General features: G+C 43.1%; 1 protein-coding gene and 1 long non-coding RNA gene across 2 annotated transcripts in view; one reads left to right on the top strand and one right to left on the bottom strand.

Moving 5' to 3' along the window:
- The window catches only part of LOC115292789, a 114769-nt gene that overhangs the window by 79486 nt on the left and 8343 nt on the right, over positions 1-26940 (bottom strand). The gene's annotated exons all lie outside the window — the stretch shown is intronic.
- On the top strand, positions 1088-26689 carry TM4SF4 (transmembrane 4 L six family member 4). The gene is made up of 5 exons (XM_029940802.1): positions 1088-1451; positions 2278-2367; positions 13549-13685; positions 22473-22662; positions 26183-26689. The coding sequence occupies exons 1-5, from the start codon at positions 1278-1280 to the stop codon at positions 26198-26200; spliced, it is 609 nt and encodes a 202-aa protein (XP_029796662.1). The 5' UTR covers positions 1088-1277; the 3' UTR covers positions 26201-26689.

The raw sequence follows: 26940 nt of genomic DNA, 5'->3' as shown, positions 1-26940 counted from the left end.
ACTAGCAGGCTCCCTGTTCCTTCCCCTCGTCCATCTGCTACCAGAACCAAACAAGATCACTACATAATGTAGAGCGTGGTCTAGGCACAGCAGAGACCTTCTTAAGTGACATGAAGCAAATGAGTAACTGAATCATGCACTTGGCAGCTGGCAAAATAGCCATCTCATGGTCCCTGATGCTCTCTAAGGGTTCTTCCAACTCTGTCCACTTGGCCTCCAGGTGACTGATGTATCAAAACCTTTCCTCTCTTTTCCCCAACACCACCTTTCCTTTTCTTTTCCCCTTTGCGAAGGTAGAGATTTTTGTTCCTGCATGGAGGTTGTGACTGAACAAGCTGATTGGGAAAACTGTTTTTGCTAATTCCATCACACCAGGTAAGGAAGGAGATAATGCCTGATCAGGGCACCTGGGTGGCTCAGTTGGTTAAGCGTCTGACTTTGGTTCATGTCATGATCTCACGGTTTGTGAGTTCAAGCCCTGCGTTGGGCTCTATGCTGTGTGGAGCCTGCTTGGGCTTGTCTCTCTCCCTCTCTCTGTCTCTACCTCCACTCATGTGCTATAAATGAATAAATAAACAAACTTCAAAAAAATAATCATTCTGATTTCATCCTTTAAGAAATTTCTATAGGTCCAGGCTCAGTGATACCCATCGAGGTCAACAAATTGTCATTTTCATATTGAGGAAAAGAGAAGCTCTTTTGGATAATTCTTTTGCATTTCAGGCTTTCAGTGGAAACAAAAAGACATGCACCATAGACCACAAAGTGCTAGTGAGACATGATTTTAGGATGTAACTCAGTTGTACAGTTGATTTTAAAGAGCCTGGGGGAAATGGTTCCATATCTGGGTAGCGATATTGACAGATTAAAGGTGCACAAGTTGTAAATGCTGTTTGTTCCAGCCCCGTGTTCAATTGCAACAATGTGAGTGTCCTGCCTGTGCTGGTGGATTATTAACAGAGGTTATTGGTCTCCATGGCAAAATTACTGCTCTGAGCATAATCTCATTTATGGAGTGCAAAAAAAAAAAAAAAAGAAAAAAGGACTTCAGGTCAGAGAGAATGTATAAATGTCCATCGTCATCAAGGGTGTGCTACATCTGAGAAGCAGAGACAACGCCAAGGACACAGCTCACAGGCCGATTTGGCTCTCAGCTCCCAAATCCGGATTGAACTGGGGACAATTACCAGGACACTCTGGCCGATAACTCTGAAGAGACCCCGTGAAGGAGGCACTGAAGAGTCCTGTATTGCAGACCTATTTTGTGCTTCTCCAATATGTGCACAGGGGACTGCGCCAAGTGCCTGGGGGGCACCCTCATTCCCCTCGCCTTGTTCGGCTTCCTGGCTAATATCCTGTTATTTTTCCCTGGAGGAAAAGTGATAGACAACAACGACTACCTTTCTGAAGAGGTCTGGTTTTTCGGAGGAATATTAGGAAGCGGGGTCTTGGTGAGTAGGGAAGCCTTCAAATCCCCCCCGAGATTTTTGTCGAATCCTTTTAAAATTGGGTACCTTTTGAACAAGGAGATATTTTATTGCTAACAAAAGCCCAAGCATGGCATGATGAAAAGTCAGCGCCTTGATGTCTTCCCTTCTCCATCAGGACCTGACAAGGGCATGTCCACTAAATTTACTAAGCAATGAATTCCCAAGATTGGGTTGGCAGTTCTGATGGGTCAAGTGAATTCCACGAAACAGGCTGAGGGCTGCCTAATTTCTGTATTCTAACAAGACAGTGCTAGGGGTGGTAGACACACACTTTCCGGCAAATTGATTGACTGAAAACTACCAGGAGAAGCAGGTGTTAGGGGACTCCTCTTCCACTCATTCACTAATGATACATTTATCCCTTGTTTCCAGTAGAGGATCGGAACCTCCAACTGAGAGAGAGACAGAGACACACAGAGAGAGAGAAAGAGAAAGAGAGAGAGAGAGAGAGAGAGAGAGAGAGAGAGAGAGAGAGAGAGAGAGTGACTAGACTCACTTTCTATAATGATTGAGGACAAGTTTCTTATCGCTAGGCTAACCCACAGTGTAAATGAAAACTCAGGGTGTCAGGTCTTAAAACCTTGCCTCATTGAGGGTGTAATTAGGCATCATGGAACCTAGACACTCAGTAATACTCAGTCTACTGCACCTGCCATGCTCTGTAAGTTCTCGCCCTACCCTTAGCCACCATGTCGTGCATCATGGACATAGCTCCACTCACAGCCAGGCAGGCACAGGCTCCCCCGCACACGTGAGACCCTGTCTGAGGTGCTCTTCTTGCTGGCAGATGATTTTCCCCGCGCTGGTGTTCCTGGGGCTGAAGAACAACGACTGCTGCGGGTGCTGCGGCAACGAGAGCTGCGGGAAGCGCTTCGCGGTGAGTTCCCCAGAAGGCGGCGCCAGCAGGAGTCTAGGCGGGGTGGGAACGAGTCACCAGCCCCGCGAGGGCTCTGGAGGAAGCTGGCACACACCTAAACGTGGATTTCTTGCTGGTGCAAAATAACAATAATAATCCAATTTTAAACACCGAAGCCCTGACACTTATAGGATAGGAGTATCATTTTAGATCTTACAAAGAGGCAGGGATGGGCCAAAGAACGCACACAGCGGGGTACCTGGGGGGTGCAGTCGGTTAGGTGGCCGACTCTTGGTTTCGGCTCAGGTCATGATCTCACAGTTCATGGGACTGAGCCCTGAAACAGGCTCCATGCTGACAATGGGGGGCGTGCTTGGGGTTCTCTCTCTCCCTCTCTCTCTGTCCCCCCCTCAAATTAAATGAATAGACTTAAAAAAAAAAAAAAAGGAATGCAGGCATGGAAGGCAGGGATTGGGGCTAGGAGTTTCCCCTTTGCCATGAGAGGCCTTGAGGCCTTGGGCAAGTCTTTTCCCTTGTCTGGCCCTGCACTGTCTCATCTGTAAAGGCAGCTGGGGCGGCATGATGGATCATAACAGCCCCACCCCAATAGCCCCCTATCCTCCCCATCTACACCACTGCCAGTTCCACTGCCTCAGGGCCCAGCGCTTCTCACTTCCACCCGGAGTTTGACTCAGGACTTCTGTTTCCTCTCTTGTTTCTTGCAGTCAAGCATCTTTTAGAAGGTGAGCTAGAAAGATTAGGCATCATTGCTCCAGCCTGGGAAGTGGGGTTGGGTCCCATCCCTGCACCTGGGAGAGTCACTGTCCTGCCCTCTGTCTCCCTTTGCTCATCTGCAAACTGAAGAACTTGAACTAGATTAGAATTTCTGAAGCACTGGACAGGCTCTGCTAACTGTCGGATGTGTTGTGTCTTTCAACAGCATAGAAAGTTATTCCCTCGTCAATTTTCCTTCAATCACTTTGATTTTATCAAGAGAATATAAACTTTTGATCGGAAAGAGGACTTTACCATCCCAAACCCTCACAGTCCCCCTTTCTAACAAAGAGAGAACAAAGGGGTGCCTGGGTGGCTTGGTCAGTTAAGGGTCCTACTCTTTATTTCGGCTCAGGTCGTGATCTCATAGTTTGTGATATATAGCCCCACATCGGGCTCTGCACTGACAGTGCATAACCTGCTTGGGATTCTCTCTCTCTCCCTCTCTCTCTGCCCCTGTCCCACTCTCTCTCATGTACACTTTCTCTCTCTCTTTCTCTCAAGATAAATAAATACACTTTAGAAAAGAAAAAACAAAGGGAGAATAAGTTTCAGGCTCCAGAAACAGAAGCAACATTAACTAAAAGTTCAAAAAGACTGCACTGTCTTTGCTAATGATTCTAGCTCTTCACTCCTAGTGGTGATATAAATGAATAAAGTAGAGAGTTGTCTTAAAGACAAATATTAGGAGCGCAGGTACACTGATGGCAAAAACAAAGAAGGTCAAAGTGGAATCACTGGCTGGCTGATGAGTCAGGACGGTTCCCATCCTCATTCCCCCGGAGGTTCAACTGTCCTTCTAACAGGCTCGTGAACCCCAAGTGATCAATTACTCGAGCTTACCTTAACTCTTAAAGGAAAAGGTATAGCTATCTGTTCTGAAATAGAATCATTTCTAACATTTCTTCCCCATTATCATTTGCTCTTTTATTTAATCAAAAAATATTTACTGAGCACATATGAAGGGCTGAGGCTGATGTACTGTACATACAATTACGGTTTTCCGTGTTCAAAGATCATTCAAAGAGAATGTTCTTACCTTCTACACATCATCATGAGTCCCAAGTAAGCATTGATAATTATTTTAGCACTGATTATCGTAACATTTAAAATCATTTATAAAGAGATGTAAAAATTAAAAATTTATTTGATATCCTTGTATAATATGTGTTTTATGCCCATGTATTTCTATATAATTAATTATAAGAGAAAGGAAGAAATATGTAAGTCATTTGCCCTTTGAAATGTAATCCTGTTATGCCTTGTGGACTTTTAGAGAATAAGTTGAAGATGAGAATTTGAAAAAGAATTGGCAATTAAGGAACTGAATGTAAAGAAAAAAAGAGTCATTGCTTAGAAACCTAATAGCTCCTTCCCTGGTACTGAAGAGAAGGCTGAGCCTCCCCAGGATTGAAACAAGGGTTTTGTTCATTCCCTTTTAGTTTTTAGGTTTATATATAACCACAGCGACAAGTCAAATAATATTCAAAGTATTATGCAACCCTTGTTTTTTAATTAGATTTAAATGAAGTTCCAAAGAAAGGCAGAAAAGTCATATTTTTACAAGCACAGTTGAATTAGTAAAATCTCAAACATTTGGTCTGCCCGATTTAGGTTATCTGTCTGAGCTCCCCAACCAACTCGCCTGCCCACAAAGGATCTGCCCTTGGGGTGGGTTGAAGATGACTCCTCTGAACGACTGGCCGATAGCCCACGAGGGCGGTGCCCATCTAGGGACCGGCTCTGCCAATCTGTCCACCAAGGCAACCAGCCACAGCCACCCCGGACCAGGGATGCAGGGACAGTCACCCTCTAGGTGGCCAGAAGAATTTTTTTGTTTGTTTGGTTCTTAATCAGCTACCTTTTTTTTAAATGTTTATTTATTTTTGAGAGAGAGAGAGAGCTGGGAAAGGGGATGCAGAATCTGAAACAGGATCCAGGCTCTGAGCAGTCAGCACAGAGCCTGACATGGGGCTCGAACTCATGAACTGTGAGATCATGACCTGAGCTGAAGTTGGATGCTTAACCAACTGAGCCACCCAGGTGCCCCCCAATCAGCTTCCAATTTTTAAAAATAGAGAGATATTATAGAAGTATTTAGATACCCTACATCTTTTTCAAAAAATAAAAAAATGAACCCGATACTTGTGGGCCCGTGTTTTGAGACAATGATGGCCTACAGTGGGCATAGCGGACTGTTTCACGTAGGGTCCCTCAAGGTCCTTTGAGTTCATGCCTCTGTTTCAGAGCTGCTCTGTTTCCTTAATGTTCTCAGGCTCTGAAGCACCAGCAGTAAACCTTTTTAAAGAAAGGAATCTGCAAACGTTTTGTCAGACAAAAAGGGAAGAGGCTGTAGCATATTTTGATCGGTACTATAATGCTGAAGATTCAAAATTATTTTTCCAAAGACTCATGGCATTCCCCTCCAGGTGCTTAAGGAACACTAGGCTCCTGTGGAACATTGTTTAAGAAATCCAGCTGGGTACAAAATCCTATGAGACGCAAACAAATTAGGCCAAAGGCTATGGGGCTAAATCCTGTCTCTGTTTCCACAGCCTTGCTCTCATTTGTTTTCTGGCCTCTCTCTCCTCTATTCTTTGCTAAAGTCTTCCTGGAATAACTTTCAGAAGTCACTGCATCATTCTCTTCCCCTTCCCTGGCTGTAAAACCAGGACACAATAATCAATAGATAGTAAAAGCAGGATATGGTGGTTGTAGAGATAAAGCAAGATAATGAGCTGAAAAAAATCTTGAGATCACCTAACCAATAGTTTCAGCTCTCCTCTGAGGCAGAGCAAACCTGAAGCCCAGATCTTGGGGCTGCACTCTTTTAAATAGATTAAATCGTGGCTTATTTCAATCGGTTAAGCATCTGACTTTGGCTTGGGTCGTAATCTCACGATTCATGACACAAGCTCCACGGTGGGTTCTGTGTTGACAGTTCAGAGCCTGGAGCCTGCTTTGGCTTCTTCGTCTCTTTCTCTCTCTATCCTTCCCCCACTCACACTCTGTCTCTTTCTCTGTCAAGAATAAATATCTTTTTAATTTTTTTTAATAAATTGAGAAAAGTGAGCCCTGGGGCAAAAACTGTGAGAGGAAGGTGGCTTCTGAGGTGGGCTCTGAAAACCCAGATGGGGGTTTGGTTTTGGTCTCAGCCTCTTCCTCCCCTACAAGAGGTTCTCAGTGGCCTACTGGCACTTTATCTGTGGCTGTTCAGGGTCTCTGGCACACTAGTCCTTCTTAAAAAAAAAGATCTCTCAGCATGGTAGGACAGCTAATTTATTTTATCCATTCACTCATGTTAAGTTTGTGCTTTAATAAGAGCCTTTTGAAGACCTTGGCCTTGACTCAAAGGATTACCTAGTAATGGAACTGAAGGGTAGATTGATAAAGGAGATATTAGGGGCTGACCGATATTGTAGCATCCTTAAAGCATATCAGGTAGATAAAATCCCACCCCACCCACAGGCAGGGCCAGATGGCTGGCTGACCTGTTTCCAAGGAGGATCTTGGTCACTTCTGAAATTAGTCTATTCAATGTGGAGTCAGCACTTCTTCGGTGCCTGGCTCATCAGTGCCCCCTAGGGACACCTCCTGTGTAAGCACTTCTGAAGTGAACATTTCCTGAGGCCAAAGCCATGGACTCTTTTACCTCTGCATTCTTCCGTGTGACAGCCAAATTGAGGGGGATTCAAGACAGACAGTTCTTTTGAAATAATAGATGATCTGGAAAGAAGAAATCAAATATGGAATCCTATTTCTTCACTGAATGTTTCTTATGCTTCAAAATCCTCTGTGAAATGGATAATGGACACATGTCCCTTCCTAAGGACAGTGCAAGGATGGGGGAAGATGTTGCAAGCATTCATGTGCCCAGAAGGGCAGGGAAGCAGCACGAAGCTGGGGAGTGAACACACACTACCCAGATTTTCCACAAATGGTTGTTGAATGCTCAGGAGGGATTTCAGGTGACTTCTGTACTTTATCAGGCTCAATTCTCACACTAACTCTTTCAGTTAGGCATCAAACCCCCCTATTTTATAAGCAGGGAAACAGAGGTGCGTTCAAGTCAAGTTTCTGTTTGCCAGGCTCCACCCCACCAGCCCTCTCCCCCCCCCACCCTTCCCAAGCCTTGCTGAGGCAGAAAACACAGAACATTAACATCCTAAGGAGAAAAAACACTTCAGGTAATGTCTATATCTCAGAATAATTGTTAAGGAGGAAACTTCACGCCCATCAGAAATGCTTCCTCAACACATTGCTACTACTCAAGTCTCTAAAAGCTGTGTCCCCAAACCACCCATTTTCCTCTTCCCTTCCCAGGCCCCAGTGGCTTCTCCATCAGGTTCAACCAACCTACACAACTGACCAAGAACACCCCATGGGCAGCGGCAGAGCTGGGGTCCAATCCCACATCCTCTGCCTCTAGAGCCTGACAGAGAGAAAGGTTTTAAAGCTGACAGATGGTGAATTCGAGGGCATTTCATTGTAGGGCATACTTTTGATTCCCTATTTACTATCGATTAGCTTATCTTCCATAATGACTTCCCTGAGCAGGTACTTATTTTTGAGCCTTATCTTATAGAAGAGGAAGTGGGGGTCTTAGAAAGATTAACTTCCCAAGGTCATAAGGGAGGGAACCAGGACTCACACCCAAATCAATATGCCTGTAACCCGTGCCCTTGACCACCTCACAGGAGCGCCCCTCTTTACTAGTAGTTATTCATTTTGACGAGGGAAAGCATTGCCGTAGTACAGAAACTACAAAGGAAGCTCACATTCCTGACTTGAAAGCCTGGCAACGCCTCTCCCTAGAGGTTACGTCTGTTCACAATTTTGTGTTTCCTTCCAGAGATTTTTCCAGGCCTCTTGCCTAATTGATGTGCTTTGAGTGAGTGAGAGAGAAAGCGGGGGGGGGGGGGGGGGGGGGGGGGGGAGAGAGAGACCATGATCAAGCAAACACACACATGTGAACAGGGCACGGGGCAAGAGAGGGAGAGAGAGAACCCCAGGAAGACTCCACACTTAGAGCCCAACGCAGGGCTGGGCTAGACCTCACAACCATGAGATCATGACCTGAGCCCAAATCAAGAGTCTGACATTTAACCAACTGAGCCACCCAGGCACCCCCCCCACACCTGTTTACTTTAAAGAACACCAATTTAGAGTGTCTACCCTCATGTAGTCAACTTGATCTCAATAACTTTTAACATAAAAATTTTTTTAGCATGAAACCCATGATAAAGTTATTCCATAGTGGTTTTAAGACTGACAATATCTCTGAGTAGTGAATTTGATAATTTTTTAAAGAATTCTGAATATGAAATTACTTAATGCAAAGGGACATAAAGTATACCTTGCTTTGGGGCGCCTGGATGACTAAGTCAGTTAAGCATCTGACTCTTGATTTCAGCTCTGGTCATGATCTCATGGGTCCATGAGTTCAGTCTTCACATTGGACTCTGTGCTGGTGGTGCTGGAGCCTGCTTGGAATTCTCTCTCTCTCCCTCTCTGCCTCTCTCCTCCTCATGCTGGCTCTCTCTCCCTCAAAATAAATAAACAGACTTAAGAAAAAAAATTTTAAGTTAAAAAAAATAGTATGCCTTGCTTCACGTGGTTCATCCATTCTGGAAAAGTTATGAAAAATCAGTTTGGGTTTTTTGTTTATTTTAATAGGAAGCATTTCAAATCTGAACCCAAAATCAGAATACGCCAGTAGATTTCTGAGGTTATAACCTGATGCCATGTTTTCTTCAGAGAGTTTTATCAAGAAATAAAATATTACTGCTTCAGTTGGGAGTCACTGTGTTCCTCTCTCCTATCGCATTTCCCTCTTCCCTAAGAGTACCTGTAATCATAAATTCAGTGCACACTACACCCATGCATTTTCAAAACGTTTACTACCAAAAGTCAATTTTTCAAGTATTCTAGATTATACTGTCCAATTTTGGACAGCCACTGTTCACATGGGGCTACTATGCAGTGGAATGTGGCTAATCTAAATTAAGATGTATCATAAGTACAAAATATACACCAGATTTCACAGAATTTCTATAAAAACTGTAAAATATCTCACTGGTAATGTTCATGTTGATTATATGTTGGAATGATAATTTTTGAATATATTGAGTTAAAGAGAATATATTATTAAAATTAATCTCACTGGCGTTTTTTTGTTTTTGTTTTCGCTTTTACTTTTTAAATGGTAGTTACTTGAAAGTGTTAAATTACATACATGGCTCTCATTAAAATTCACTGGACAGTACTGGTCTAGTCCTTACAATAGAGACTCCTCGTAAAGGGAAATTCCATCTAATTGATATTTTTTGTTAACCTGGTTTTTCATTTACTCAGACTTGCCTAACATGAAGAACGTGTGCTTTTGTACTTTTTGTATCTTTAAATATTTGCCTGCTAAAATGTTCCAGGAGTGATCTAAAATCCTTTACTCAGCTCACACAGCGGGAACAGCATGAGTCAGGCTTCTCTCACAACTAGTCAGCAGATGTTGAAACCCTGGGTTGTTCTAGCTGAGGGGACCTTCTAAAACTGCCTCCCCTGCCACCCTCTTTTTACCACAGGAAGCTGAGGCCAGAGCTGGGGGCGCCTGTGACACTGAGGGACAGAAGACAGGTCTCCTCAGACTTCCAAACTGCCTTCTTGGAAACACGCTATTCCTTTTTCATTACAGCAATCTTAGATGATTCTTGATTCTTACTCAGTATTTTAATGATTCCTGACTAATAATTAGAACTCAAATCAGGATGTCAAGTAAGCAAAAAATGATTTTTTTCTTATATATTGTTTTATTTCTGTGAGTGAACCAATGTCATTCACAGGGAAACTTGCAAATAACTGAGTTTCTTGTGCTGATGGCAGTGGTGAGAGAGAGAGAGAGAGAGAGAGAGAGAGAGGGAAGGGTACAGGGCACTGGGAGGGAGGAGACCCAGATGTTAATCTAACTCAGCCACTTTCCAGGTGTGTGACTTGAGAAAGCTGCTAGTAAGATCTTGGGCTTTGGAAGCAAGTGGCCAAGTCCTACCTCTCTACTATGTAACTTGGGACAATGATCTCCATTTCTAGTCATCTGTTTTCTGTCTGGAAACTGTACATAGTAATGCTCACCTCACAGGTTTCTTGAGAGGATTGAATGAAATAAGGCATGTAAGGTTCTCATTGAACAGACCTAGTTTTATTAGCTAACAGGCAAGATGATTGCATTGAATGGTTGAGATCTTTTTTACAAAAATTAATTATAAGAATATTTAACCATTGATTTAGTGGAAATACTGGCTTTTGAAGACTTTTAACCAGTTTTAAGATGTGAGACAACTTTTCTTCACAGAATCTGCTTTTCATTGAGACAACCCAGCCTATCATGAAGAACTGCACTGTCAACAAATATTTTCAGGCCATTCAGAGACTCACTCAGAAATGAAAAGAGGTAACATGAGAAGAAACTGCCCTGAGTATGAGCTTTTAATTGCTGTTCTAGAATGTTCTGACCATTCCTAGAGTTACATCAGCTGTGTCCAACTGAACAGCAATTTTGTTGGAGCATGGAGGTGGCCCACAGACAGAGAACTAGGCAGATAAACTGTCACTAAGAATTGGAGCAGAATTTTCCAAAGGGTGTTCTTATAAGAACTCATGGAAAAAAAGTTATAGGTTCCAATGAGATTAGGAAACCCTTCAAATCACCATATATACCCAAATATAAGGCAAAACTGAATATCAAGCCATCTTTTATTTTCTCATAAAGAAGTTTTTAAAAAAGCTCTTTGACGGGCACCAAAGTGGCTCAGTTGGTTGAGCATCTGACTTCAGCTCAGGTCATGATCACACAGTTTGTGGGTTCGAGCCCTGCATCAGGCTCTGTGCTGACAGCTAGCTCAGAGCCTGGAGCCTGCTTCAGATTCTGTGTCTCCCTCTCTCTCTGCCCCTCCCCTGCTCAGACTGACTCTGTCTCTGTCTCTGTCTCTCTCTTTCTCTCAAAAAAAAAACATTTAAAAAAATTTTTTAAAAAGCTCTCTGACTGACATTAATAGAAAAACTTTGAATGATGGGCCCATTTTAATCACATTCTATAAAATTTTACTACATTGTTTTGAAATAAGTCTTTTCTCCCACTCATTTATTTTTAAATGTAGTCATGCTTTTTTGACCCCAATGTCTTTGCTACTACTAAAGACACCTTTTGAGCCATTAAAAGTTCCCACAGCACATCGTCTCTTCCATCTGAGTTTGGACACAACATTTTTGTAGCCATGTATGATGCTGTCAGGGGAAATTTCATTCAGTCACAGTATCAATTCACCTAAGACAAAGACAGTCTTTGAACACTTCTCTTTCAGGTATATGTTAATGATCCCCACAACTTTAAACACTATGTATGCTCATTTAGAATGCCCTTTAAAGGGTTTATGAACTATAACATTCAGAACTAGAAATTGTGAGGCCAACTTTCCTAGAATAATACATCTCTGTTCAGGAAAAAAAAAAAATGTTTTTCCCTTCCCCAGAAAAAAATTTTAAACAATTCTGTCAGGTAACATTAGTTGGGTTGTTTCTGACTAGTGTCTTCCCCCATGCAGTCCTTGGTTGTTCAAAATAAAGAATTTGTGGGGCGCCTGGGTGGCTCAGTTAGTTAAGTCTCCGACTTTGGCTCAGGTCAGATCTCACGTTCGTGGGTTCGAGCCCCGCATCAGGCTCTGTGCTGACAGCTAGCTCAGAGCCTGGAGCCTGCTTCCAGTTCTGTGTCTCCCTCTCTCTCTGCCCCTCCCCCTCTCATGCTCTGTCTCTCTCTGTATCAAAAATAAAACATTAAAAAATTAAAAAAAAAACAAAATAAAGAATTTGAAAAAGTGCCTTATTTTCTGATGGATAAAATAAGCGCTCAACTCTAAGGCAATTTCCTCACTTCTCAGTGATACTGTGAGAGCTAATAATTTTGTGTATCTTCCACCATACCTAGTATATCCCCTGCTTGGAGGTTCACAGACTTTAGCATATCACAAAGATTTTTAGAAGTAAAACAGGAGTGAAACCAATGTACCTTTATATAATCCAGCAGTCTCCAAAATTGTTCACCTAGATATTCCTTGGAAAAGAGATGGCCTGTTCTAACTTGATAAATTGAAGTAAATTTTCATTTACTTCTTACCTAGACTATGTTCAGTAATGTTACTAATGGTGAGATTGGATTTTGGATATCCTCAATATTAAAATTAATGGGAAAATGTTAAATAATTAGTAACATAAGGGGCACCTGGGTGGCTCAATCGGTTAAGCATCCAACTTTAGCTCAGGTCATGATCTCTCAGTCCGGGAGTTTGAGCTCTGTGTCAGGCTCTGAGCTGGTTTGATTTCTGTGTGTCTCTCTCTGCCACTCACACTGTGTGCATGTCTCTTTCTCTCTCAAAAATAAATAAATGTTAAAAAAAAATTTTTAATAGGTAACATGAAACCACAGTCTTTGAAAACATCCAATAAGTAGTTATTTGGTGCCTTTGAAAAGGTAGGAAGAAGAAAAACCATATACATGGCAGTCAGGGTAGAACAATGTCCTATCTTTGAATAACTCACTGTCTATGACTGTAAGAATCTTATGCTCTTGTTAGGGAAGACAGACATAAAAAGCTATGCATGAATGCCCTGTGGGCACTGTACTGTGATAGAAGTTTATTTAGTCCAAGAGGATGGTTAGTTTGACAGAGGATATCAGATAAGACTTTATAAGGGATATAGGGCATAGGTTAGTCTTGGAAAGTTGCACCAAAAATACGTTCACATATGATATGAAAACAAATACCAGCTAAAGTAGAACTCCATTATTACATAGATTCCAATTGTCCAGGCAGTATCAGGTCCTCTCCACCCCAAACACATCCCTGTCCCACCCCCTGCCTAAATATAGTCTGTGATAAGATTGTTAGTAATACACAGAAGGGGGAGGGAGAGTACCTGACACTTAACTTAGGTTGTCATGTCTACTTTTCACGACAGACCTGGTAGGCAGGCCTTATCATGCTCATTTCATGCCAGCTAGGCACCCCAGACCATAAAAATTTAAGATCACTTCCAATTCTACGATTCTTTAATTCTGTAATAGCCTTTCATATCAGCCCTGAGAAAGAGAGAGATTAGGAGGAGATTCTATTCTCAATAAGGTTAAAAACCATGGTTCAAAGGTATCAACCATACCTAGAACTTCAGTCATCAATGAATAGGTAAAGAAAGATATGGACTGGGGGAGAAGATACCCCCAGGTCCCGCCTACTATGAAGACACCACAGGTCCCGCCTACTGTGAAGACGGACTCTTACCCTGTATCTTCCCTGGAGACACCACGCTCAGTGACAGACTAGTTGGTTAGGGTAACTTCTGGAACACCTTGAGAACCTGCCTCTCTCTCTCCTTCTCTTTCAGATGTTCACCTCCACAATATTTGCTGTGATTGGATTCTTGGGTGCTGGATACTCATTTGTCATCTCAGCCATCTCAATCAACAGGGGTCCTAAGTGTCTCATGGACAATAGCACGTGGGGCTACCCCTTCCACAACGGGTAAGATACACCCTGTGATGCTCATGTGTCCCCACAAGAAGGCCGGTTAATGAATGGCCCAAGGGAGACCCTGCCCAGGTCCTGTCACCTTCATTTGACTAGCCTCAGGCATACTGCTCCTCTGATGCAGAGATGGAGAGCGAGTGTAGTGAAGTTGCCCAAGAGCTCACTCTAATTGCTCTTTTTTTCTTAATGTTTATTTATTTTTGAGAGAGAGAGACAAAGAGGGCCAAAGTCTGAGCAGGGAAGAGGCAGACAGAGAGAGACACAGAATTCGAAGCAGACTCCAGGCTCCCAGCTGTCAGAACAGAGCCCAATGCGGGGCTCGAACCCACGAACCGTGAGATCATGACCTGAGCCTTAATTGGACGCTTAACCAACTGAGTCACCCAGGCGCCCCTGTAACTGCTCTTTTGACAGATGCCAGGAGAAATAACCAAGAGAGGGTGCTTCAGCTGGCCTGAGGGAAGATTTGCATGTCATTGCTGACAGGCCAACATTTATGAGCAGCAACATGAGGCAACTAATAATATTAATTAACAGAAAGTGGTGGCTTCCACTGAAAATCTCGTAATAGAAAACGAGAATGATTACTCACTAACGGGGCTCAAAGGATTTCACTAACATCCCAAATAGTCTATGACTAAACAGTCTTTTAAGGTGCACATTTATGGGGAAATGCCATTGAAAATACTGTAGATTCTTCTTCTTTTTTTTTAATTTTTTTAATGTTTTATTTATTTTTAATACAGACAGAGACAGAGCATGAGAGGAGGAGGGGCAGAGAGAGAGGGAGACACAGAACTGGAAGCAGGCTCCAGGCTCTGAGCTAGCTGTCAGCACAGAGCCTGATGCGGGGCTCGAACCCAGGAACATGAGATCTGACCTGAGCTCGAGTTGGAGGCCTAACCGACTGAGCCACCCAGGCGCCCTGTAGATTCTTCCTGAGAGTTACTATTAATAGAACTCATTTAAATAACACTGCGTATTGTCATAAACTCTGTAGCTGATAAAGAAGTCCCCCCCCAATTCATAATTTAATCCCCACAGCAACCCCAAGAGGTAGTTACTTCCTGCCGAGGCAGGCTTGGTAAGTTTGGCTTGCTCAAAGTTACGCAGCTAGTTAAGGGCAGAGGCAGAGCTCAAACTCCTATCTTCCAACTTTCAAGTTCTAGTGTTTAGATTACACATCCTTCTGCCCATAAACTGCACTGTCCACCACAGTAGCCAGTAGCCATATGTAGCTGTCCAAATTTAAATTCATTAAAATAAAATAAAGTTAAAATTCCTCCCACTGGTCATATTTCAAGTATCAGCAGCTACATGTGTCTAGTAGCAACTGCATTGACCCTCAAAGATATAGGACACTTTCACTGTCACAGACCGTCTATCAGACAGTGCTGCTCTGACCTCCAGGAGGGCCTGGACCATTTCTGCTTTGTTCATTACTGCCTAGCACAGTGATTGACTGACACATCTAGGTGGTCAGGAAACGTGGTTGTGGGGTTCCCCTACACTGGAGGATGGTCCGTGCCTAAAGAAATCTGTAGAACACCAATTTATTAACTCTAATATTAATTTACAACAAGAGTCTAAAGAATTTCAAGGGCAGGCTTTAGATGGGGAGATGGAGGAATATTTTAGATACTCATGTAAAATATCCTCCCTACCTCTAGAGTTAAACAGGAGTACACATCTCTAGTATCTGCATGACATGCAGGGATCCCCAGAGACAATGGCTGTACCGTGGGAAGCCCCTTCACCTTGCCGCGGACTGCTGGGGTCCCGCCGCCATGGGGTTAGCCTACATGAGCCAAAGACATCAGGCACCAGATCCATTTCCTGAGGTTCTTCCCCTGATAGTTTATGAAACTACAGATTATGTCTCCATCCAAGGACCCTTCTCCTATTGTTTCCATTAACAGCAGAACCGCAGTACTAAACATGCTTTTGTATTTATTGTTACATGAATGATACTACCCTTGATGACAAACTCAAAATCAATTAGAATAAATCTATGTTCAAAACAAAGGACAGAGAAAGGAAATACGACACTTGCCAAATAACACTCCAAGGTGGTACAATGGCATTAGACCCTAACACCCTCCCCTGGCCCACCCACGCCCTGCTTGGGATGGAATGGGACCCGTCCCCAAGGTCAGGAGAGTGACAGCTGGTCTGTGGGCCACTTCAGGAAATGCCAGTGTGAGGGAAGGACAGGAAACTACTTTTCAAAGTCCTCTGTTTGTCCTTCTGGTGAAGCAAGTTTTCGTGGACATGACAGCCCTTTAATGCACATCACTGTGACAGATGTTACATACATGTTATCGGATCTTCTCACAACAACTAACCCATGTGTTAACTTGTATCAGATCAGAGAGGTTTACCAGTACAAACAGAATAAACTTTGCAGGCAAGCAAGAACATCTCAGAGTTCTTCACCCTCTGTTCAGGGCAGGGCTTAGGTAATATCTGAGAGGAGAGAGGTCTGAATGCCCCTGTGTCTGATTGTGGCTTCAAATTCTAATGTGATCAAATATCGCCGTGTAGGGGTTTATTACAAAACCGTGTAGACTACACTTTCCAGGTGATCGATAGGCTCTTTAACAGTGGTTTTGGCTATTTGTGTTTTGTTTTGTTTTCTTCCCTTCATGCTCTGACTTTGGAATTTAATGTCATGGAAGGTGCAAGTCCTCTCTCTGTACAAGGCATGAAATATGCCAAGATTGGCACAGGAAGGACTCTCAGGAGGGGGATCTGGGCGGAGGGTGTCACATGGCATCCACTTTGCCACCTGGCAGGCTCCGCTCAGCATTCCACTGTCTCCTCCATCCTGTGTCCCATCTACTCGGCCAAGAACTCACAGACCTTTCTGACCTTATCTCCACAGCAGCTCCAAGCCTTCCCTCAGACTGCAGGGACTTATCCTGAATTTTTATAACAGTAATTGAACCTCTAGTGCTTGGTGTTTTTCCGTTAACAAAGTGCTTTCACCCACGTTTCACTTGAACCTGACAAAAAGCTTGTCCTTCAGAGGGAAGAGGGAAGAGAGCTGAGGCCCAGAGAGGACAAGTGGCTTGCCCAAAAAAATGATCTTTCTTATTTCTTCCTTCCTTCCTTTCATTTATTTATTTTGAGAGAGAGAGAGAGAGAACCAGTAGGGAAGGGGCAGAGAGAGAGGGGGACGGAGGATCTGAAGCAGGCTCTGGGCTGACAGCAGAGTACCCACTGCGGGGCTCAAACTCACAAACGGAGAGATCATGACCTGGGGCAAAGTTGGACATTCAACTGACTCAGCCACCCAGGCGCCCCAGAAATGCTATTTCCTAATGACTGAAGCTCGGATCTAATTTTTCTGAATCCAAGTCACAGTGTCTTTTCTAGAACGCAGGTAATATTGATTTGCACTCTCCACTTTTTGTGTCGATTATAGATTCTGCCCGGCATAGCTCAGGGCCCTTTGTTTCCATGGGCTCTTCTTATCCACAGGATCCCGGTGCATAAATACTGCGGTGGTTGTCGTAGCTACAAATCGGACACATGCACAGTCACCAGTGAGGAGTGGATGAATCACTTGTATGAGCCAGAACTAAAGGACCTAGGACAGTTGCCACTCTTTCCTTGTTACCAAATGGCAGTGGCAGCCACTACCACTGCTTGCTCCTTCCTTCCTTCCTTCCTTCCTTCCTTCCTTCCTTCCTCCCTCCCTCCCTCCTCTCCTCTCCTCTCCTCTCCTCTTCTCTCCTCTCTCTTTCTCTTTCTCTTACTCTCTCCTTTCCTCTTCCTAACGATTCTTTCTTCTCCTTCTCCCTCTTACTATTTAGGGGCTAAATGTTTTTGCACACACTACCTCACTTCTTCTTCCTAATAAAACTGAGAAAAATTCTTATCACTGCAGTAGAAAAATGAAACTCAAAAAGCTTAATTTGCCCAGGGCTCCACAGCTAGTAATTAGCAGAAGGAGCATTTAAAAAAGCAAACAAACCTTTGGCCAATACCCTTTGTGCTGAAGCCTGCCCCAAACTTGGAGCCAAAAAGGATGAATGGGGCCCCTGCCCCAGGGAGCACAGGGCTAGTTAGAGTGACACACAGGACAGACCCGCACAATGCGGAAAGGGACAAAATGTAGGAGTGCAAGGGAAACTTCTCTGAGCAGGTGACATGGGCTGGTTTGGGGACATGAGCAAAGGTGTGCCTTCCAGATAGGGAGGAGAAGCACCTTTCAGGCAGAGAGAAGAGCAGGACTTAAGACAACCATGAAAAGGCCCAACATGCTCAGAGAATGTCCGTTCACCATGAGCCAGAAGCGCGGGTGAATGTGGGGGACAGGAACAGAGGGGACAGAAGGGGATGTGATTGACAGGTGGGCCAGAACTTTGGGACCCCAGGGACCAGCAGAGGACTTCAAGCAGGACATGCCACCACCGCTTGGGATTTCTAGGACGACTATGATGTCAGTGGAGGTTGAACACGTGGTCAGTAAGAAGAGACAAAAGTAGGAGGTTGGGGTGATAATCCTGATAAGGTTACAAACACCCGTGAGGCAGTGGAATTGGGGCTCAAAAGGACACATATTTCAGAGAAGACCTGAAATGGAATCATCAGGATTAGGTGTGAAGAAACAGGGGGAAACATTCTCAGAAATATTTGTTGGCAATCTTGTTAAAAGAGTGAAGACAGTTAAATTTTTCTGCCATGAGAACCATACTAAAGAGGCATCCTAGAAGGACAGAGAAACCTAGGACATTTTGAGATACACCCTCTTGGCTTCCTTTGAAGTAAGGCCTCCTCCCATCCAAGGTCTTCCTTTCTGAGACAACTGGCTACCTCCACCTTGACCCTGAGCTGTTGAAAGGGAAGCAGCTGGCACAGGGCACGGGGGCAGCCACGGGAGGGAGCGCCAGAGGAAAGGCCAAGGGCGTTAGCAGTGGGGGAGGGCCAAGGGACACGGCCAGGCACAGCACTCCTTGGTCTGGCTGTAACCCTCCCTGCTCCCTGGGGAGGGTGCGGTGCAGCGAGCTCTCTCACACCAAAACACAGAAGTGAATACAATAAATGTTTTGCCTGAACTTTCAGGGTAGACCATCTTCATTTGTACTTCAGAGATCACTCATCAGTAAGGAACCCCGTAAGCTGCCCTTGAGCACATCCCGTAGAGCCGAAAGCCTCCCTGACAGGGATGCGGGCCTGCGCCCACGGTTTCCAGCTTTCGTGAAGCAGGAAACACTCCTGGATGTCAAACAGCCTTGCTCTTGGCCTGACTGGACTTGGGAACCGGTCAGGCTTCTGCCACATACCAGTGGTGTGATCTCGGGCAGTGCGTTAATCCCTAAGCGTTCCCTCCGTCAAACGGGGTCACAGCAAGCTCTGCTTCCCAGATTGAGGAAGAGTGAGAAACACGATGTACAGAGAGCCTTTGGCACAAGGACTGCCTCATGCTGATCGCTAAACATTCTGCCTTATTATTCATTTGTATGAATATAACTCCTTACCGTGAACAGAATTCATTATTAGGCTTTAGAGCTTTCTGAAATGTTATGCTTTTAGGACTTTGTGATTTAATTCCTATCTTTTCGACCAGTCACATGAAGATTCAAAGAAACTATTCTCTTTATCATGGTACCAGTGAACCTTACTTGACACTTTATTATAAATATGTTGTATAAGTCAAATGTAATAAATAAATCATATTCCAAATATACTGAAGGGATATAGTCACTCAAACATAGGGGGTTTGTGTAATGAGTAAGAACATTAGCTGTGGAGTCAGACAGACTGCAGACCAAACCCAGGGACTTTCACTCACTCACCCCAACCTCTCAGTCGTGTATGTTTGCTCCTTCAGTGAAAGTTCTGTGGAGGCTGCTCTATGCAGGGCATCATTCAAGTAAAGTAACACCTCCTTGTGGGATTTGGAAAGATGCTGTAAAGCGCATGGGCAGGACCAGTACATGACAGTGGCTGTTCTTTACTGATCCCTCCCTGTGCTAGAACTGGGGACAGAGTCAGGAGACATGTTCTCTGCCCACGTGGGCGTACGGTCCTGAAAAGGAAAACAGGCAAATGGACAGACAGTGATAGCACAGGGTCCTAGGTGCTCTTCCAGAGGAAACACAGGATGCTGGGAAGCAAAGAAGGGCAGGGGGAGCATCGGGAGTCTGTCCCGGGGCATGTGACCTCAGAACAAGCCAGGCAGAGTGGCCCAGGCAAAGCACTCAGGCACCCCTCTGTCCCTTCCGTCAGCTGCCTCTGTTGCTTTCAAGAGGAGAGTCTCACGAAACCCATGGCTTTCTATATGGATGTGATGGAATTACTACAGCTGAGGTGGAAATGCCCTTCACAATAATGGGATGCTTTAAAACTCCAGTCAGGTGGATTTAAACTGCCTCAGAGCTCCCTGTCTCACAGAATGCGGAAACACGATTAGCTACTGCGTCCACGAAAAGTTAGGGCCTGCTGTCTCGTGGGGGGCTTGGAGAGTTGGCCACAACAATCATGGCCAGATCTTGGGGAGTCTCAGAGCCTGAGAGTCTGGGAGGAGAAAAGAAGGATCTGGAATGCGTATTCATCGTGGTTTGTGAGGGGTGAGGTGGGTGCCCAAATTCAACCCTTACTTCCAAGTTCCCCTGTGGGCGTTTCACCAATCTCACCACGAGGAGGTGCTGTTGTCCTATGTCTGCACAAACTCTTGCAGGGGGTGGGGGGGAACTCAGGATTGCCACATTACTTCATCTTAGAATCTTTTCTTTACAAAATGTGCCTGGAAAATATTGTGTCTTCATGACTTTCTATAGTCAAGTTTGAAAGTTGTAAAGATAGACAGGACTACATTGAAAAATGCAGAAACAGAAAGTTGAGTGTTTACAAGTAATTAATAAAAGGAAGTTTACTGTTGTAGAAAACTACAGTAGATGTATTATCTTCATGAATCTTCACAATTGTGAGGTTGTTCTCAGCCCATTTTATAGATAAAGAACTGATGCTATGGGGGGAGGGGGAAGTAACTTGTATGAGGAATACACAGCTAATAAGATGAATGCTTGGACTCAAACCCAGGCCCAACTCAATCCAAAATGCCAGGCTCTTTCCTTTAGACCACATTGTTCAGATCAAGTAAAAGAATAAAAATACTAGAGTTTCGTCAGCACTTACTATATACTCGGCACTGTTCTAAGCACTTTACTAGTGTTAGTTTAGGTAACTGTCACAACTCTACAATTTGATAATATTATTCCCACTTTACAGGTAAGTACACAAGTCACACAGCTAATGAGCAACTAGAAACTGCTACTATGGAAAGGCGAAGCAATGCTCCAAACAATGCAGTGTTTTACTTTTAAACCAAGAGCAAAGTGCTCCTTCTTTCCTTTATCCCTTCTGCTCTATTAAACTCCAGGGTATCTGCCATCATTCCAAAGATTTTCAAAAATCTTAACATGGAATGTATTTAAAATGAGTACTGATACACTGGAGAATTCATCAGAAACTGGAGTCATCAAAAAGATCTAGAAACAGTAAGGTAGATGTTAATTTAGTAGCCAGACTGAGTTTCCCATTGAACTCTTGAAAGAACAGAGGATACATAAAGGAAGAGGTAGAGACCAATTTGTGGCTCTAAGAATGTGAGAAGAAATTATAATAATCCACAGCATTTAGCCACTTTTACTCTTGTTTTTGTCTTAAAGATAACAGATTTCCCACTCCCATTTCTCCTTCAAGATACAATGCCCTTTATATTGTAGTGAACTCCATATATATATATATATGTGTATATATATATATATATATGTACACACACCCACACACACAAACACAATATATATATATACATATTATAAAATATTGCAGCTTCTCCTGTTTTAAAGTTTTATAAACTATGTATTAAGGCAACAGATTACTTCTTCCTTTTAATTAAATATTTTTGCATGTGGAATCCCTACATGTTAGCAAAAATACAGTTGAGCAAAATTCACAATTTGGCTAGAATCAGGCCTGAAACCATTAAGCTCTTCCCTTTAACTATCCCTTTGACACAACTGTACTTTACAAGGCTTCAGATGGCCACTAGACTTGACAGATGATTTGTCAAAAGCCCAAATGGCCCCCAACAACAAGTGGCAGGATAACGACCAGGAACATTAGTGAGTCTCCTCCCCGGGTGGCTTCATTTCCCTGGTCCCATCATCCGTACTGGATCCACCCGTCCTTGTGGTAAGCTCACCAATATCACTGTCACTTAGTAGCTCTGCCACGTAGGGGTAAGTCGGTTAACCTCTCTGTGCCTCAATGTCCTTATTTGTGAAATGGAAGGCTTCTCATAAGGTTTCTATGAGAAGAAAAAAAATGAGTGGATATGTGCACAATGTTTAGAACAGGGTCTGGCACATAATATATACCTAATAAAAATATGAGGTGTTGTTTTTAAAATTGGGATAAGCTTCCTTTTTTTTCTTTTTTCTTTTTCTAAATTTAATAGAGAGCGAGTGTGTGTGTGAATGGGGGAGAGGGGCAGAGGGAGAGAGAGAATCTTAAGCAGGTTCTATGCTCAGCTTGGAGCCCAGTGTGGGGCTTGATCCAATGACCCTGGGATCATGACCTGAGTCAAATCAAGAGTCAGATGCTCAACCAACTGAGCCACCCAAGTGCCCTCCTATGGGACATTTCTCTCATGGAGCTTATGTTTGGGATGGAAAGTACTGCAAAAGAAAAATCATTATGGAGTCTTTGTAGCCCAGGGTATTGCTACATGTTTTACAAACGTCTTCTTTCTCCTCTTTTTTCGGACAGGGATTACCTCAATGATGAGGCCTTATGGAGCAAGTGCCAGCAGCCTGCCGATGTGGTTCCCTGGAATCTGACCCTCTTCTCCATCCTGCTGGTCATAGGCGGAATCCAGATGCTTCTCTGTGCCATCCAGGTGGTCAACGGCCTCCTGGGGACCCTGTGCGGAGACTGCCAGTGTTGCGGCTGCTGTGGGGTGAGCTGAGGTCCTAGTCCTTCCTTCTTGGTGTGCAGGAGGCCAGAACAGGCCACCGGCACTAATGGGGGGAGGGTGGAGAGGGCAGTGGCTGCAGAAAACCAGCCCTCTGGCAGCCCTATCAGCTCAGGGGAATGGGCCACTATGTGGCTAGAACCCGGTTCTACTCTCTGTGAATGCTAATATACCCAGGCTGACGCTGACCAAAATTCTGTCTCATGCCCAGTTGGCCACATTCCTGGAGGCAGAGGACTCCAAACACAGTAGAAGTTTACAATAATGTTTATTATTATTTATACGAAGATCCCCAGGAGTTGGGCATTTGTCACACGCATGTATTGTCAATAACATGTCATGGTCTGGCCCCAAATGTTCTCACTATTCCCCAAACAGATCTAGACAGGGGCTTGAAGTTGCTAAGAAATACATGGAACACATGTCAGGGCATTTTCTTTTCCCTGGAAAAGAACAGAACATACAAGTGCAAAACCTAAAATTTGGTGAGATTTCTGATATAGAAGAGAGACGTGGTTCTCAAGCAGGGGGAGAAAAGGAAATCACTGAGGATTTAGTCTCCAAATATGACTATAAATTATCAACAATACAAAAAATAAAAATAAACATATGGATAGGAAGACTGTGATCATTTCAATAGTGACCAAACTGAATCAGGCAACTGTTCAAACATACAAGAATCATTTAAAAACGCAAACTGACATATCAGGAAAAAATTAAACAGAACTTGAGAGTCCCATAATTGAGGAACTATGTAAATAAATATGAATTATGATCTATCTACTTAATACAATATTATGTCCAGACTTTATTCTATTATTTTTTAAGTTTATTTATTTCAAGAGACAGAACATGCATGGAGGGGAGGGGCAAAGTGAGAGTAGGAGAGAAAATCCCAAGCCGGCTCCTCGCTGTCAGCACGACACGCGGCTCAAACTCACAAACTGTGAGATCATGACCTGAGCCGAAACCAAGAGGATGCTTAACCGAATAAGCCAGCCCGGTGCCCCAATTATGCACAATTTTAAATGATTCAAATAATTTTCTTTACATTTCTAACAAGCATTATATGTACATAGGTCAAAAATTATGTCCGAAACATACAGAGGTATTCATTTGGAAGGCTTGCCCTGCCTTCTATCTACCCAGGTCTTCTCAGTCTCCACCTGATTTCTTCTATATCCTCTCAGAGTTTCTTTGTTATTGTTTTTATTCCCCCTCCTTAAAGATTTTTAAAACTGTAATAATACTGAAAATGCTTATGAGAGAGTGTTATTTAAAAAGAGCAAGATACAGAGGTGCCTGGCCGGCTTGGAAGAGCATGTGACTCTTGATCTTAGAGAATTGTGGGTGCAAGCCCCACATTGGGTATAGAGATTACTTAACACTAAAATCTTAAAAAAAAAAAAAAAAAACAAAGAAAGTCAGATTTTAAAAAGTATATAAATAAACAACCATGTAAATCAAAAATACTATGAATTGAAAAGAAACTTAGAGAAAATCCAATTCAAATATTAATGGTAGAAAAGAAGAATTTGACGTATTTCCTTCCTTCTAGCTTATATTATTCAAAAAAGGGTTTAACAATCACAAATTTTAAAATATACAAAATATAAATTAAAAAGGTCCCCAAATTTTGCTGTAAAATTCGTGTATTATAAATAAATTTCACTGAGTACTTTTGCTCCGTAAATTTTCAGTTCTGTTGTGTTGTATTTAAATTTTTTGGTCTTTAAATACAAATGAGAAGAAAAGGAAACCACCAGTTAGTAATCCATCAAAATTATTTTTATGATAGATATATATTGAGCAGCTAAATCTTGCAGGTCATCCAAAATGAATTCATGCTTGCTCATTTCAAACATTCAAATTTTCATTGCAAGATTTATTAGAAATATAGCTGCCCTTTAAATAGAAGATAGTAGTTTATTAAATTTGAGGATTACCTATAAATTTTAAAACATGCCCATAGGTGCCAGTACACTGTTTTCAGTGAGTGTCATCTGTACAAATACCATATTTTAACAATTTTAATGAATAAATCACTTGATAGTCAAAAGATAGTAGATGGACTGCACAGCTGTCAGTGCGTGCAAACCCGAGAATCAGAAGGTGAATATGCACCCGCTGAATAGCCCTCTCTTCCTTCCTTCCTTCCTTCCTCCCTCCCTCCCTCCCTTCCCTTCCTCCCTTCCATTCCTTGTCCTCCAACTTTTTATTTGAAAAACTTCAACTGAACATCAAATTGAAAGGAACAGTAGAATGAACACCTGTATACTTTAACCTAGAGCCACACACTGTTCATATTCACTTGCTCTCTCTTTCTAAACCATTGGAAAGTCATTTGCAGACATCAGGAAACTTCACTACCAAATATTTCAGTGCACACGAGAGCTGCATTCTTTAACAATCAGTGTGCTGAGGATTCCTTTCTTGCTGGCAGCTTGCCTCTCATACAGCTGGTCGGCATCCCCCGCAGTGTCCCACTGTGGGGGGACGCGGGCTGGCGGCCCAGTTCCACAGCCTCCTAGCTGAGTGACCCCAGCAAGCTTCCTAACTTCTCAAGTCTTAGTTGCCCCGACTGCCTCTTGCGGAACTTTTACAGCAAGTGTGCCGATCCATCCGTTCCAGCAGAAAGTATTTACTGAGAGATTTCTGAGCCTGGCACAGTCCTTAAATGAAGTAATAGATGGACACGTGCCTGCTACAAGCTATGAGAGCGGGGTTGAGTGCCAGCGGTGCGGTCTTGGCCAAGTCAGCTGCACGCAACTGTTCCTTTGTCTGCAAAATGTGCTTATTAAACCCACTGCCCTTGGCTGCTGAGTCTAACACAGGGTGATAAATATGTATCTACAATGGTCAGAAGGCTCAGCGCATTGTACTGATTGTTCTTTACTAACATATGGAAATTGGTGAGGCAGTGCAGCTTTGAGGAAAAGAGCACGGTCTCTGGGATCAACCTCCCTGGGTTCAAATCCTGGCTCCTCTACTTACTTGTGGCTTTGGATACATCCCTTAAGCTCTCTGTACCTCTTATCAAAAAAATTTTTAATAATAAACGATGCAGCGGTGCCTGACTGGCTCAGTTGGTTGAGCGTCTGACTTCGGCTCAGGTCATGATCTCACAGTTCATGGGTTCAAGCCCCATGTCGGGATCTGTGCTGACAGCTCAGAGCCTTGGGCCTGCTTTGGGTTCTGTATCTCCCCCTCTTTGTCTGCCCCTCCCCCGCTCATGTTCTGTCTCTGTCTCAAAAATAATTTAAAAAAATAATAATAAACGGTGCAAAATAAATTGACGCCTCAACTCTTATAACCTAAAAACAGGTAAGTGGCAGATTAAAGCTGTGAAACAAAAGTACTGAAAATATTCCATAGGTAACTAATACCGGGTAAAAGTAATCAGGAAGAAGGATGGTGGGCGGTGGGGGGTGGAGGGAGGAAAGAAGGCGGCAAAAACAAAACAAAACAAAAGAATGATGTCATAATTAACTTTTCTACCTTCTAGGGAGATGGACCAGTTTAAATCTCCTTGATGAGCTGTTCTAACTCAACGGCAGTTGGGACATTACATTCAACTTCTTCTTTCTGAGGTTGGCACTTTCTGTCTGTGTTCCTAACCGACAAAGCTTCGGTACAACAGGACTATCCTTTCTACTTTCCAAGATGGCTTGGTTCACAGCTGAGCTCCACTTAGATGTTTATGCTATTTTCAAATACAAAATAGTTTGGCCACTTCAGTGAGGTTTCCAAATCTTTCCAATTAGCTTCCTTTTAGAATTGAAGAACAAGTTCAAAGCAAATTTTTCATGATTTTTTTTGAGTGAAAAATGTATAGTCACAGGTACTGCCACACTGCTTCTTTGTATAGAGGGCTGTTTATATCTCTGGGAGTTTTACATAATTCAAGGGAGAAGAACACATTAAAAATGAGAAACTAAGACCAGTTATTGTTTTCAAGACTTATGTGGAAAACAGAATGACTGATGTATTATAAATCATTTTATTTGGTGTCTCTTTGACTAACATGTTTGAATTACTTGTGACTAGTCTTTTGAGCCTGCTAATATTTGCAAGATTTTCTTATGTATATTAAATTAAATCATAATTCAGAGGTAATATAATAAAGATCGTGTGTGGGAGGAAGGGGAAAAGACTGAATGAATACCACATTTTCTTCAGCTTTTCTGACAATGGCTTCTTTTGATCAGATAAAAAACAATGTTATAGAAAAGTTGACTTGGGTAATAATTTTGTCAGCGTATG

This window comes from Suricata suricatta, chromosome 5 (genome assembly GCF_006229205.1).
Source record: "Suricata suricatta isolate VVHF042 chromosome 5, meerkat_22Aug2017_6uvM2_HiC, whole genome shotgun sequence".
NCBI lineage: Eukaryota > Metazoa > Chordata > Mammalia > Carnivora > Herpestidae > Suricata > Suricata suricatta.
This window is presented reverse-complemented; position numbering and strand designations above follow the sequence as displayed.